Source organism: Stenella coeruleoalba (genome assembly GCF_951394435.1).
Source record: "Stenella coeruleoalba genome assembly, chromosome: 4".
Lineage (NCBI taxonomy): Eukaryota > Metazoa > Chordata > Mammalia > Artiodactyla > Delphinidae > Stenella > Stenella coeruleoalba.
In genome coordinates, this window is record NC_137149.1 from 136493669 (window position 1) to 136510196 (window position 16528).

Consider the following 16528-nt stretch of genomic DNA (forward strand, 5'->3'; position numbering starts at 1 on the left):
TCCCATACAGGATAAACCCAAGCAGAAACACACCAAGACACAGAGTAATCAAATTGGCAAAAATTAAAGACAAAGAAAAATTACTGAAAGCAGCAAGGGAAAAATGACAAATAACATACAAGGGAACTCCCATAAGGTTAACAGCTAATTTCTCAGCAGAAACTCTACAAGCCAGAAGGGAGTGGCATGACATACTTAAAGCGATGAAAGGGAAGAACCTACAACCAAGATTACTCTACCCAGCAAGGATCTCATTCAGATTTGATGGAGAAATCAAAAGCTTTACAGACAAGCAAAAGCTAAGAGAATTCAGCAGCACCGAACCAGCTCTACAACAAATGCTAAAGGAACTTCTCTAAGTGGGAAACACAGGAGAAGAAAAGGACCTACAAAAACAAACCCAAAACAATTAAGAAAACAGTCATAGGAACATACATATCAATAATTACCTTAACGTGAATGGATTAAATGCTCCAACCAAAAGACACAGACTTGCTGAATGGATACAAAAACAAGACCCATATATATGCTGTCTACAAGAGACCCACTTCAGACCTAGGGACACATACAGACTGAAAGTGAGGGGTGAAAAAAATATTCCATGCAAATGGAAATCAAAAGAAAGCTGGAGTAGCAATACTCATATCAGATGAAATACACTTTAAAATAAAGAATGTTACAAAAGAAAAGGAAGGACACTATGTAATGATCAACAGATCAATCCAAGAAGAAGATATAACAATTATAAATACATATGCACCCAACATAGGAGCACCTCGATACAGAAGGCAACTGCTAACAGCTATAAAAGAGGAAATTGACAGTAACAATAATAGTGGGGAATTTTAACACCTCACTTACACCAATGGAAAGGTCATCCAAACAGAAAATCAATAAGGAAACACAAGCTTTAAATGACACAATAGACCAGATAGATTTAACTGATATTTATAAGACATTCCATCCAAAAACAGCAGATTACACTTTCTTCTCAAGTGTGCACAGAACATTCTCCAGGATAGATCACATCTTGGGTCACAAATCAAGCCTCAGTAAATTCAAGAAAATTGAAAACATATCAAGCATCTTTTCTGACCACAACGCTATGAGATTAGAAATCAATTATAGGGAAAAAAACACAAACACAGGGAGGATAAACAATACATTACTAAATAACCAAGAGAGCACTGAAGAAATCAAAGAGGAAATCAAAAAATACCTAGAGACAAATGACAACGAAAACACGACGATCCAAAACCTATGGGATGCAGCAAAAGCAGTTCTAAGAGGGAAGTTTATAGCTATACAAGCCTACCTCAAGAAACAAGAAAAATCTCAAATAAACAATCTAACGTTACACCTAAAGTAACTAGAGAAAGAAGAACAAAAAAAAACCCAAAGTTAGCAGAAGGAAGGAAATCATAAAGATCAGAGCAGAAATAAATGAAATAAAAACAAAGAAAACAGCAAAGATCAATAAAACTAAAAGCTGGCTCTTTGAGAAGATAAACAAAATTGATAAACCATTAGCCAGACTCATCAAGAAAGAGGGAGAGAGGACTCAAATCAATAAAATCAGAAATGAAAAAGGAGAAGTTACAACAGACACAGCAGAAATACAAAGCATCCTAAGAGACTACTACAAGCAACTCTATGCCAATAAAATGGACAAGCTGGAAGAAACGGAAAAATTCTTGGCAAGGTATCTTTCCAAGACTGAACCAGGAAGAAACAGAAAATATGAACAGACCTATCACAAGTAATGAAATTGAAACTGTGATTTAAAATCTTCCAACAAACAAAAGTCCAGGACCAGATGGCTTCACAGGTGAATTCTATCAAACATTTAGACAAGAGCTAACACCCGTCCTTCTCAAACTTTTCCAAAAATTGCAGAGGAAGGGACACTCCCAAACTCATTCTACGAGGCCACCATCACCCTGATACCAAAACCAGACAAAGACACTACAAAAAAAGAAAATTACAGACCAATATCACTGATGAATATAGATGCAAAAATCCTCAACAAAATACTAGCAAACACAATCCAACAACACATAAAAAGGATCGTACACCATGATCAAGTGGGATTTATCCCAGAGATGCAAGGATTCTTCAATATATGCAAATCAATCAATGTGATACACCATATTAACAAATGGAAGAATAAAAACCATATGATCATCTCAACAGATGCAGAAAGAGCTTCTGACAAAATTCAACACCCATTTATGATAAAAACTCTCCAGAAAGTGGTCATAGAGGGAAACTACTTCAATATAATAAAGGTCATATATGACAAACCCACAGCAAACATCATTCTCAATGATGAAAAACTGAAAGCATTTCCTCTAAAATCAGGAACAAGACAAGGATGTCCACTCTCAATGGTGAAACACTGAAAGTATTTCTTCTAAGATCAGGAACAAGACAAGGATGTCCACTCTCACCACTATTATTCAACATAGTTTTGGAAGCAATCAGAAAAGAAAAAGAAATAAAAGAGATACAAATTGGAAAAGAAGAAGTAAAACTGTCACTGTTTTCAGATGACATGATACTATACATAGAGAATCTTAAAGATGCCACCAGAAAACTACTAGAGCTAATCAATGAATTTGGTAAAGTTGCAGGAAACAAAATTAATGCACAGAAATCTCTTGCATTCCTATACACTAATGATGAAACATTTCTGAAACAGAAATTAAGGAAACACTCCCATTTACCATTGCAACAAAAAGAATAAAATACCTAGGAATAAACCTACCTAGGGAAACAAAAGACCTGTATGCAGAAAACTATAAGATACTGATGAAAGAAAGTAAAGATGATACCAACAGATGGAGACATATACCATGTTCTTGGATTGGAAGAATCAATATTGTGAAAATGACTATACTACCCAAAGCAATCTACAGATTCAATGCAATCCCTACCAAATTACCAATGACATTTTTTACAGAACTAGAACAAAAAATCTTAAAATTTGTATGGAGACACAAAAGACCCCGAATAGCCAAAGCAGTCTTGAGGGAAAAAAAATGGAGCTGGAGGAATCAGACTCCCTGACTTCAGACTATAGTACAAAGCTACAGTAATCAAGACAATATGGTGCTGTCACAAAAACAGAAATATAGATCAATGGAGCAGGATAGAAAGCCCAGAGATAAAACTATGCACCTATGTTCAACTAATCTATGACAAAGGAGGCAAGGATATACAATGGAGAAAACACAGTCTCTTCAGTAAGTGGTGCTGGGAAAACTGGACAGCTACATGTAAAAGAATGAAATTAGAACACTCCCTAACACCATACACAAAAATAAACTCAAAATGGATTAGAGACCTAAATGTAAGACCAGGCACTATAAAACTCTTAGTGGAAAACATAGGAAGAACACTCTTTGACATAAATCACAGCAAGATCTTTTTAGATCCACCTCCTAGAGTAATGGAACTAAAAACAAAAATAAACAAATGGCACCTAATGAAACTTAAAAGTTTTTGCACAGCAAAGGAAACCATAAACAAGATGAAAAGACAACCCTCAGAATGGGAGAAAATATTTGCAAATGAATCATCGGACAAGGGATTAATCTCCAAAATATATAAACAGCACATGCAGCTCAATATTAAAAGAACAACCAACCCAATCCAGAAGTAGGCAGAAGACCTAAATAGACATCTCTCCAAAGAAGACATACAGATGGCCAAGAAGCACATGAAAAGCTGCTCAAGATCACTAATTATTAGAGGAATGCAAATCAAAACTACAATGAGGTATCACCTCACACCAGTTAGAATGGGCATCATCAGAAAATCTACAAACAAATGCTGGAGAGGGTGTGGAGAAAAGGGAAGCCTCTTGCACTGTTGGTGGGAATGTAAATTGATACAGCCACTATGGAGAACAGTATGGAGGTTCCTTAAAAAACTAAAAATAGAACTACCATATGACCCAGCAATCCCACTAATGGGCATATACCCAGAGAAAACCATAATTCAAAAAGACACATGCACCCCAATGTTCACTGCAGCACTATTTACAATAGCCAGGTCATGGAAGCAACCTAATTGTCCATCGACAGATGACTGGATAAAGAAGATGTGGTACATATATACAATGGAATATTACTCAGCCATAAAAAGGAAAGAAAATTGGGTCATTTGTAGAGATGTGGATGGATCTAGAGACTATCATACAGTGTGAAGTAAGTCAGAAGGAGAAAAACAAATATCACATATTAATGCATATATGTGGAACCTAGAAAATGGTACAGATGAACCAGTCTGCAGAGCAGAAACTGAGACACAGATGTAGAGAACAAACGTATGGACACCAGGGGGGAAAGTGGCAGGGGGGTGGTGGTGTGATGAATTGGGAGATTGAAAACAAAAACAAAAAAACTGACTAATGTTCTACTTACTCTACTCTCTCCCCAACCTCTTACCTGAGCTCCAAATCCATATTCTATTGATAGGCCTACTCTCGGAGATCTCTACTTGGATGTGTCAGAAACCTTAAACTTAGTATATCCAGATTGAAACTCGATTCTTTTCCTCTGTCGTCTTTCATCAAAAGGCTACAATATGCACCTAAGTGTACCCCTGCCAACTTGTGAAGCTCCTCTTGGTCCCCTCTCATCTCCGTGGCATCAACATAAAACTTTCCTTCTAAATATGCCTCCAATACGTCCAACTCTCTCCTGCACCAGCATCACCCTCATCCGAGAACATTTTCTCTCACAGAAACTGTCCTTCCTGAATCTACTTTTCAATTTCTCTTACTCGTCTGCTGTTGTTCTTGAACTTAACTTTTGTCTCCCTCTAATACATTCAATACTCTGCAGCGGAGAAAATTTTTTCTAAAAAGCAAATCAAATCACCTCAATCTCCACTGCCACTCCTGCTTAAACATCCCCTTTAGAACACAGACAAATTTCCCCTGTCTCCAGGCTTAAATCCCACCACGTCTCCTCCTATATGCCAAGCTTCTCCTTCCCACCACAAAGAACTTGCACTGCAGTTAACCATGCCTCAACACCTTCTTCCAAATCAACTTAGAACGCTTCAATGGTCTATAAGGAAAATAGGACAAAATATTTGAAATTGGGATAATTTTGGAAAACCTGAACGTATGATCACCCAAACTACAGCTCAAAGGGCACACACAGATTCACACTTAATTACTACAGACTCACACAAGATAGTAAAATATCTCCCTAATATGCTTCATCCTGCTAATTTTCTCTTCTTCAGAAAACTTTGTAATTTTCCTGATACTTTTTCTGTTTACTGCAAAAAGGTAGTGTTCCCAGGAAACACTGTCTGAGCTTTGGAGTCATTTTATCTTGGCGTAAGCGCTCAGAGATTGCAACCTTGTTCTATCATACAAGGGCCAAGTTACTAGACCTCTCTGGGCCCTGAATTCCTTAGGTCTAAGGTAAGAAAGAAGAATTCCCTACCATGCTGAGTTGTTGTGCTGATTAAATGAGACATATGTTTATGAATACACCCAAATTTCCTCCTTGTGTCATTCAGTTAATACATATTTCTTGAGCTACATATTTCAGGATACACTGGTGAGCTTATATTAGATATATCCCACTTCATAGGAAACTTTAAAAAAAAAAAAAAAGGTCTCAGCATGAAAAAGAAAAGCATTCAACTCAGCTTCATGCTCCTTCCTGGGGAATGAGGTCCCAAATGGTTGCCCAGATATTCTGCCCAGAGTTCAAACCCAGCAGCCCATCTTCCTAGTTGGGTCCATTATCCTCCTTGAGGGAGACTCTGCTTCTCTGACATTTTAAGTCCTGAGACCCACACTTGTCTTGTTATCTCAGCCACTTTGCCCTGGACACACTCTGGCCTCTTTATTTACTGTTGTCCTCACCCTGGGGAGTCAGTGCAGGGACAGTGACCAAAAAAATGGATGTGGCTGCATAAAGATGTGTAAGGAAGAAAGAGGCAAACGGTCCAGTTTCAAATATTAGAAAGTATTTATACAAACATGATTAGCTACTGAGGAGCTTATTCTCTAGTATTTAGCGTCTTAATCTTAACTTCTGGTGGACTCACATAAACTCTATTACTACGCTGTTTCCCAGAGGCAGTTTATAAATATTCCTAAGAGCTTAGGTGTTCTTTCCAAAACACTAACACCATGACCACAATAAATGTTAGAACAAACAAACAAACAAAAAAACCACATTTGACACCACTGTTATTGCATTTATTTTGGGGGCTGAGGTCTTTTGAAAGAAAATAATGGGTTCTTGCTCCTTGACAGGGACCCTGGGATCTGTGCTCTCTGTGTATGTGCACATGTGATGTCTGCAGGAAGAATGACCTCAGAACAACATTTCAGGGCAAAATGCGATTCAGTACTTCTCTACATACAGGCACAGCTCTGAGAGTTAATGGGTTTAGGACCTAGTCCCCAACATGTGTTCTTGGAAACACTAGCCTACAATTCTATAGTCAAAAAAGGATGGCTTTCTATTAAAACTAGAGTGAAATAATTTATATGACCAACCTGCAAATATTGTTGACTGAGTCTTCTGGACAATGGTGGTGGCATTTACATCGCAAGATCTTTGGGCGAGGGGTGAGGGCTGTACTCTCACCATCCTCTTTCCTGGTGCCCACGTTCAATTTTCCTGAACTTCGCAAAAGCATGTTATCAAGGGAGTTTGCTGAAAAGAAGAAACAGTAAGAGTTTAAGCATCTTTGGGATAGCCCAGCCACAGTCTTCTGTCCAAAGAATGATGATATTAAACAAAATATTAAGTATTCATAATAGTTAAACGTTTAAACAGAAAACATATTCTGATGTTTTGACACCAAAAAGTATACTTTCTATATGATATATATGTCTCATTAGAAATTCTCATACTCCTTTCAGAATAGTAGTTTCTACATTAAGTTATAATAGTTGTATTTGATTGAGTGCAAGCAGTTCAATGACCCACTATTATATAGATTATCTCTACTCTGTGCGGTAATGCTGTGAGTAAATATAACCATTCCCATTTTCAGATGAGAACATTACGACTCGAAGTTTAAGTGATCTGCACCCTGCAAATAAGTCATGAAGCCAGCATTTACACCCAGATCATCTGGGCCCTAAAACTTTCTACCAGTCTCTTTACTTTAGGGTTCTCTTCACTTTAGGTATACCATGTATTTTTTAAAGAAATCATTAAACATATTTAATCTGCAACATTCATTAGGAAGATAAAAATTTAATTATCAAGATATACAAGCGAAAGTGACGACCTATTACGGTAGCAATGTTTCTACATCTTCAATGGAAGATACGATAGTAGACATGATGTTTAGAGACAGATTTTTCTGGTTCTAAAGTAGGCTTTGCTGTTTACCAGTTAGTTGACATTGAATAGCTTTACAAATAATCCCACTGTGCTTCATTTTCTTATCATCAAAATGGAGATAATTATAAGCACCTACCTCATGTCAAGAGCTTAGAGTGGGTATGTTACATAGTATTACTTGATAAATGTTAGCTAATGTTATTGGAGAAATCTAATTTTTTACCTTTTAAATAGTAAGACAATGTTGCACAACCTAGGGTGACATATCACTGAGACAGTTTTCATGTTTTCTTCTTTACCACCACTTTTGGAAAGAAAGGATGCTTCAGAAGGAGGCATAGATTAATTGACACCAGGTTTCAGGCATTGTGGTAAGAGCTCTCCTACATGCTATGTCACTGTATAAATTGTCACCCTGAGCAATGTTTGATTTAAAATCTAACAACACATCCAGTTTGCCTACAGTTAAATACAATTTCAACAAAAATATTATCTAAAAGATACTGGGTTAAAAAATTGAAATTCTAGATCAGAAGTACAGTATACACAATAGATATGTACAGTGTACGTTTGTTTTTTTTTTTTTTTTAACTACAAATTAGTGCCTCCAACCACTGGTTATATCAGAGAATGAAGAGTTTAGAAAAAGGTCTGTGATGATTTATTCTGACTTTTTCTATGTTATGCTAATTAGTTGAATTTGTAGAAAGTAGTAATTAAAGGAAAAACGAATATGTTAGATCCATTTACCAGAATTTCCCCCAATCATTAATTCTAATATTTCATTAGATTTTTCAAATTTATGTAAGATGTACACCTAACTTTCTCAAACAGTTCCTTATATTTTAGTCTGCAGAAGACATATCAATTGTAATATATGAAGAGTCTGTTATATTCAGAATTCTGGGCCACCCACAGTGATTCTGATTCCACAGGTCTCAGGTGAGCCAAGGGAAAGGCATTATTCCACAAGACCCCAGGTGACTGAGACAGATGATGTGCAGACTCCACTTTTAGAAAACTAGGACTAGATTAAGTAAATATTTATTTAATCCAACCACAAAATTAATCCCAATAGGTGTTTATTATTTCTATAAAATCGGTGCTCATCCTTAAGTTAAATTCCAAAATAAAGTGAAGTTAAACACAGTTCATGTTAGTATCTTGTATTTAAAGCCTGCACACGGCTTGCTGTCCAGGTGCAGTGGGTATTGGTATGCCTATATATCACCCTGCCATGCTGGTTTCCTTCTTTTTAAATCTGTTTCTCAGTCTTACTAACTTTATGACCTAAATTACCTCAAAGTAACTCAAAGTGATGAAGGTAAGATATTTAAAACTTATTACATCCTGCTTTCTTCCATACCAGGCCCCTGCTCTTTGAAGTTTTTAAAACAAAATAATAAAAATTCATTTATTATGCATATGTCTACTTAGCAAACACATATTGGGTGCCTACCTTGTTCCAGACACAGCCTAGGTAAGTAGGATGAACTAAACATACACAGAATTTACAACCTGGTGGGAAAAGTTGTTAAATGGAATATTCACACAGAATGGTCTACAGTATAAAAAGAAACATCTTTATACTATTGGAAAGAAGATATTTTGTAAAAAAACATTTTAATACGGGATTCATGATTTTCTCATATTTTAAATTTATTTAAACAAAATAATGATATAAAATTTAGTTAGAAGGAGATTCTTTGCGATATTGCTTAACAATCCGTGTTTACAACAAGAGGGGGATAAGTCAGGTCTCTTAAAAGAGATTCCTAGGTAGTCATTAAAATGTAGATGTGAAAGTATATTTACTGACAAGGAAGACTGTTAAAATGTAATTTTTGTTGAAAGGGCAGTTTACAGAGCATTTTAATTACAAAATCCCACTATATGAACAAGAAAAGGGGCTAAAACAAACAAATAAACAAAAAACCCAACAATAGAAAAGAGGTCCAGAGGAGACACTAGCAATAAAAACTTGGTAATCAGAAGGTAAAAATCATCCTTTCTATAGAGATTGTGAAGATGAAATATTGCTGCATAATCCTTCTAAAATGTTTAACACTTCAACATGCAGTCAGAATACATGATATTTTACCAAAAACATATTCATAAGAACAAAAAGATAAGTATAGCTAGCTCATAATAGACACCATTCTATAAACTGAGTTAACAGACAACATACTGAATGAACATATAAGGCTTCCTTCATACAATATGACCCAAACAAGTAAAAGTAGTGAGATGATAAATGATTGCTTTTAATTAGCATTGAATACATGGATAATTAAATGCAAATCTGAGACAGGTGGAGAGTTCTTTATTTGCTTTTGCCAAAATAATCAAGGGAGTAATCCATGAAAGTATGTAATTGCTACTTAGGAGTCAATTAATCTATATGTGTTTAATTCCTTATGAAATGAAAATCATTATCACATGATTCACAACATTTCCAATCACAAGATTAAACTAAAATAATTAAGTGATAATTTGGAGGCTAAAAAGCGAAGACAAAGGAGAAGAGAAGCAGTAGCAATAGAATGAATAAATATGATTAGACTCAACTTAAAAGCCAAGAGCACAGTTAAAAAGAAAGATTATGATATCTAAATTGAGGTATAGTTGCCATACAATATTAGTTTCAGGTGTACAACAATGTACCACATCTTCTTTATACATCCCTTGCTGGATACTTCAGTTGTTCTATATTTTGGCCATTGTAAATAATGCTGCAATGAACATAGAGGTGCATATATCTTTTCAAGTTAGTGTTTTTGTTTCCTTGGATAAATACCCAGAATTGGAATTGCTGGATCTCATGGTAGTTCTATTTTTAATTTTTTGAGGGAGCTGCATACTGTTTTCCATAGTGGCTGCACCAATTTACATTCCCACCAACAATGTACAAGGGTTTCCTTTTCTCCACATCCTCACCAGCATTTGTTATCACTTGTCTTTTTGAGAACAGCCATTCTAACAGGTGTGAGGTGATATCTCACTGAGGTTTTGATACATATTTCCCTATTGATTAGTCATGTTAAGCATTTTTTCATGTACCTGTTGGCCATCTGTATGTCTTCTTTGGAAAAATGAATATTATTCAGATCCTCTGCCCATTTTTTGTAAATGGAACTTTGTTTTTTTGCTACTGAGTTGTATGAGTTCTTTATATATTTTGGATATCAACCCCTTATCAGATATACGATTTGTAAGTATCCTCTCCCATTCAGTAGGTTGCCTTTTCATTTTGTTGAGGGTTTCCTTTGCTGTGCAGAAGCTTTTTAGTTTAAGGTAGTCTCACTCGTTTCTTTTTGCTTGGCTTTGCTTTTGGTGTCAAATCCAAAATACCAACACCAAGACCTATGTTAAAGAGCTTACAACCTATGTTTTCTTTGATGAGTTACATGCTTTCAGGTCTTACATTCAAGTCTTTAATACATTTTGAGTTACTTTTTGTGTATGGTGTAAGATAATGGTCCAGTTTCATTCTACTGCATGTAGCTATCCAGTTTTCCCAACACCATTTATTGAAGAGACTATCATTTTACCATTGTATATTCTTGGCTCCTTTGTCATAGATTAACTGACCATAAGAGTGTGGGTTTATTTCTGGGCTCTCTATTCTGTTCCATTGATCTATGTGTCTGTTTTTCTGCCAATACCATACTGTTTTGGTGACTATAGCTTTGTAAAATAGTTTGCAAGCTGGGAGCATGATGCCTCGAGCTTTGTTCTTCTTTCTCAAGATTGCTTTGGCTACTCAGGGTCTTTTGTGGTTCTATACAGATTTTAGGGTTGTTTGTTCTATTACTGTGAAAAATGCCATTGGAATTTTGATAGGGATTATATTGAATCTGTAGACTATTTTGGGTAATATGGACATTTTAACAATATTAATTCTCCCAGTCTGTGAGCATGGATTAGCTTTACATTTGTTTTTGTCTTCTTCAGTTTGTTTCATCAATGTCTGATAGTTTTTAGTGCACAGGTCTTTCACCTCCTTGGTTAAATTTATTCCTAGGTATTCTATTCTTTTTGATGCAATTGTAAATGGAAATCGTTTTCTTAATTTCTCTTTCTGATAGTTCATTCATTATTAGTGTATAGAAATGCAACATATTTCTCTACGCTGATTTTATACCCTTCAATTTTACTGAATTCATTTATTAGTTCCAACAGTTTTTGGTGGAGTTTTTAGGGTTTTCTATATATAACATCATGTCATCTGCCAATAGTGACAGTTTTACTTCTTCCTTTCCAATTCAGATGCCTTTTATTTATTTATTTTTTGCCTAATTATTCTGGCTAGCATTTCCAATACTATGTTTAATAAAAATGGCCAGAGTTGGGCTCCCCTGGTGGCGCAGTGGTTGAGAGGCATGGGCTCATGCCCCAGTCTGGCAAGATCCCACATGCCGCAGAGCAGCTAGGCCCGTAAGCCACGGCCGCTGAGCCTGCGTGTCTGGAGCCTGTGCTCCGCAACGGGAGAGGCCACAACAGGGAGAGGCCCAGATACCGCAAAAAAAAAAAAAAAAAAAAAAAAAGGGCCAGAGTGGGCATCCTGGTCTTGGTCCTAATCTTAAAGGAAAAGCTTTCAGCTTTTCACTGTTGAGTATGATGTTAGCTGTGGGCTTGCCATATATATAGCCTTTCCTGTGTTGAAGCATATTCTTTCTATACCTGTTTTGAGAGTTGTCGTTGTTTTTATCATAAATGGATGTTGAATTTTCTCAAATGCTTTTTCTGCATGTATTTAGATAAGATTTTCATCCTTCATTTTGTTCATGTGGTAAATCACATTGATTGATTTGTGGATGTTGTAACACCCTTACATCCCTGGAATAAATCCCATTTGATCACGGTGTATGATCCTTTTAATATATTGTTGAATTTGGTTTGTTAATATTTTGTTGAGGATTTTTAGATATGTTCATCAGGGATATTGGTCTGTAATTTTCTTTTCTTATGGTGTCCTTGTCTGGTTTTGATATCAAGGAAATGCTGGCCTCATAACATGATTCTGGAAGTGTTTCCTCTTCTATTTTTGGAAGAGTTTGAGAAGGATTGGTATTAATTCTTCTTTGAATGTTTGATAGAATTGACCAGTGAAGCCATCTGGAACTAGACTTTTGTTTGTTGGGAGGTTTTAAATTATTGGTTCAATTTCCTTAAGATCTTCCTAATACCTAGTCCACATTTGACATAAAGGGTCAATAAGAAACTGAACTGTTTTATTTACTGTTATAATTATGAAAAGGGATTTATAAAAGGATCACTTTCATATAAAGTCATTCTGAATTTATGCCAAATCTAGCCAGCCTCATATAGGCAAGCTTAGGCATTTTAGATCAAAAACAAGACTGAACACATCAGCTAAGGCATAAAAAAGACAATTATATGTATATAAAATTAATAATCATCTCATAAAAACATGAATTTAGCCTGACTTTCTGATAAATTTATATAAAAGAAGATAATCATTAAAAACAATGGCAAGATTACTAATTATGAAAGAAACATTACATATAATTTAATACATTATATTTTCTAAATCAGCAAATTAAAAGGAATTTTTTTCCACCAAGGAAAGCCAAATAGTGAATGGTTTCTACTTAGGTTGAAAAGAATTTCAACAAAATTGATTATTTCTTCCCAGTAGCTTTCCAGACAGTTAAGGCTTTTTTAATATTTAGTAATAGAATTATAAATAAATCTGACAGAAAAATGTAAGAGGGAAAAAAAACTGAGAAAAGTCAGACTGTCCGGAAATGTCTTAGGAATAAATACTACACCCTCTTTAGTTCAGTCCATTTTCAGTTTCCTTCCTCCCTCCTACCTTCCCCCTCCCCTAACTCCCCACCTCTTTTTCTCCCTAATACCAATCTTTAGCTTAACAGTGTGAATCCAGACACTTCAGATGCTGCCTGGTTAGCTTAGCTAGTTACATTATAGTTAATCCAGGTTAACTATCCAAATTACCATGATAATACAAAGTAGGGTCTGTGGAAGCCAATCTAAAATTGTTTCTCATTTTTCAGAGGATCAGTAGATTTTTTTAGGGAGCAACTGAACCACAAGATCACTTCCAAACATGTTTCTCTGTGTGTGTGTGTGTGTGTGCGCGCGTGTGCGTGTGTGTTCTTAATGAATTGCAACTAAATTATATTCCTTATGATTTTCATATATGAGATAGATTTACCAATTTTCAGGCAAATTACTCAAACTTCACAAAATAATATAATGATCAGCATGCAATAGCGTGACTTCCATTCAATTACAGAAGCTAAGCAGATGGTTATCTTCCCTGAATATCTTTTCATGGATATATGTTACAGTTACACACATGTTTTCAGCTATTTTGTATGTCTGTATATAGTTATACACAAGTTTTCTATGGCATCTCTTCTTGTGTAAGTTAGGAAGTAAGGCAGAGTTATAAAGAATTTCTTTAAAGTACTCATCTGGAATCAGCGGACAATTATTAGTTGGCAGCCTGGTATAAACACTATAAAATAACTCATTTTTGATGTATATACTTAACAAATCAATTATTTTTACTATTTCTATATTATTTTATATTATAGTGTACCCTTCCATATGATTTTTACAGAAAAATGAAACAAGATTTTTATAGAAAAATCAGAAAACACAGGACAACAGTAAATTGCAAAAAAAAATGCAATACTACAACTCTGCAAGAAATAAATTTTAGCTTCCATATTCATCCATTATATCCTAAAGTACATTTTAGTTAATGTACTAGTTTTGATTATTTTTTCTCGGTAACATTCTTATTTCAAAACTAGAATAAAACATTTTAAGTTTTTGGTATAAAATATTGTTGTATGATATATGTCATAGTGAAGAGGATATCAGAATCTACTGTCACATTAAAACACATGGAGAACGATCTTTATGAACAGCAATAATTCAAGGAAATTAAACCTCAAATACACTATGTATTAATACTAAGAAATGGATGTGAGTCTTCAAAATTCATTTAAAGATGACATGTAATTATTTTGTGCCACAGGATCTGCTAGTAATCTATTTTCCTTTCTTCATTTTATTTTTTACCTTTTAGCTCTCTAAATATCTCAAGAATTAACAAAATTTTGAGTGTCTTCTCTGTTCTACCTCATCTTCACAAGAGGGCAGGCCGGACCAAGAAGAGAAATTGAAATTCATGTCACACAAGTCTGTACTTCAAGTATCTTGGGTAAAAAGATTAGTGGAAGAAAATTTGAAAGTACTACTGAACTGTCCAGCAATGCTTTGGGACTGATCCAGTCTAACACTATCCATGTTGCTATGATAATAAATAATGTGAATCAATGCTCATTTCCTTTCTCAACCAAAACTGGTTTAAAGAGTACACTGGTTAAAAACCAAAACCTATAACACACAGGAATAAAACTTGAATCAGAGCTTGAAAACAATATTAATTTTCAAGCTAACTTTCAGTGATCCTGAATGGTGGGTTTAAATAGATAACTAACTTTTATTTTCATCACTTAAGCCTTGAATCATTTAACTCAATTCAATAATTTAATTTACTGTCTAATAAGCATACTCAATTCAAAAGTCCTGACCCCAATTTTCATTGCCTAACCCACTTTCATTATACTAAGACATTTTCAAACAATTTTTCTATGTTGTTTGCAACAAGGACTTAGAAAAAAATATAAACAACATGAAACGCAATCGTTAATAAAAAGTTGAAATACGTGCCTAAACTCTTTTGAAAACAAAATATAAATACAACTTAGATTCAAAAATGCAAAATCACATGCATTACAAAGAAAGAGTAGACTTTCAATTATTAATAGTGAAGTGAACTGCACAGGAGTTTCTTTCTCCTTCGAGTCTCAGAAGTCAGAGGAGAGAGGGACAAGGGAGGCTGTAGGTGGTAAGTTCTGGGGCTACCATGCTATAGAGGGGGATGAAATGCCAGGTGAGAAACCAACACCAGGCGTGGTCACCAAGCAGTAGACTCAGACTTGACCAGGATATAACGTACAACGGACAAAACAGTTCAAACCCCAGCTTAGCTACTGCCATGCTCTGTTGCCTTAGCAAGTCACTTACCTCTCCAACAGAGGATGTGGAAAGTGGCAGCACACACTGGCTTGCTAGGAGAACTGGATGAGAGACTCCAAGTAAAGCACCTATCACAGTTCCTTGCACATACTAAGAGTGAATAACAGTAAACTGTTTTCTGTGCTGCTGAAGCTTACTATTCAGTTTTTTTGTTTTCATTCTTCAGATTTTTCTCTTTCTCCCCCTCAATTGTTTTTGTTCCTTTTCTCTACTGCTTCATCTCCTAAATGTTTCTATTTCTCTTCCATTTCTTCTTTCCCCAACCTCTTTCTCTCATCCTGATTCTCTCTTCAATTCCCCTTTCTTTTGCTTCATGTTACTTCCATTAACTTTGCCATTCTGGGCTCATCACTGTGCACAGAAAGTCTATAAAAATATTGAGCTTTTTGGTTTACAAAACATTGACACTTTGTTCACAGCTGAATAATACATTGTTATTCGTGATTCATTTATTTAGCAAATAATCATTAAATCCATTCCATCTACATAACACAACGGCGCAGAGCACCTGAAGGACCTTCAGTAATATAACAATCTTGCTGGTGAGACAAATCAACTGCATGTGGAATATAGTGAGACAAATCAGCTACATATGGAAAACCAAAAACAGTATGTGAAAATAATAAAATAGAAGTCAAAATGCCACATATAGTTGTCAAATGTAAGTAAGTCCTAGGTAGGAGGCACAGGAGGGAAGATTACTAGGGGTAAGTAACAGTAATCAACCAATAAATTTTATGGAAAACATAAGCACCAGGGATACTGACAGTTTTTCATTTCAGTGGCTCACTGTTGACACTACTGAATAGGGTAAGAAAAACACATTAGTTTTACAATGTTAAAGATTTCCTGGATCTCTATAGAAACCAGAGCTTTTATAATAACATATTTTACACGTTTCCATCTGCCAGCAATTGTTTCTCTTTTTACCATACTTACACATCCACATGACCATATCACTCAGTTTCTGTATGATAATCATGTTTTCAACATTTTATATCATAAAAGTTCTGCCCAGAGACCCCAAAACATCTGGATAAAAAGTGAAAGCTTCAATAATTCAAGTGTTTTGTATTCTGGGATGCTAGATT

The 16528-nt window shown here is 35.2% G+C and overlaps 1 protein-coding gene across 11 annotated transcripts in view; it reads right to left on the reverse strand.

The window, feature by feature from the left end:
* BMPR1B (bone morphogenetic protein receptor type 1B) overlaps positions 1-16528 on the reverse strand; it is a gene marked incomplete at its 5' end in the record, with an annotated part of 419903 nt that overhangs the window by 59271 nt on the left and 344104 nt on the right. For all 11 annotated transcript variants that reach the window (XR_013828280.1, XM_079921151.1, XM_079921146.1 and 8 more), the window contains one exon: positions 6536-6695. Coding sequence is in view for 10 of the 11 variants with exons in the window: in XM_079921146.1 (XP_079777272.1) it covers positions 6536-6695 (160 nt within the window). The remainder of the gene's footprint in view (positions 1-6535; positions 6696-16528) is intronic.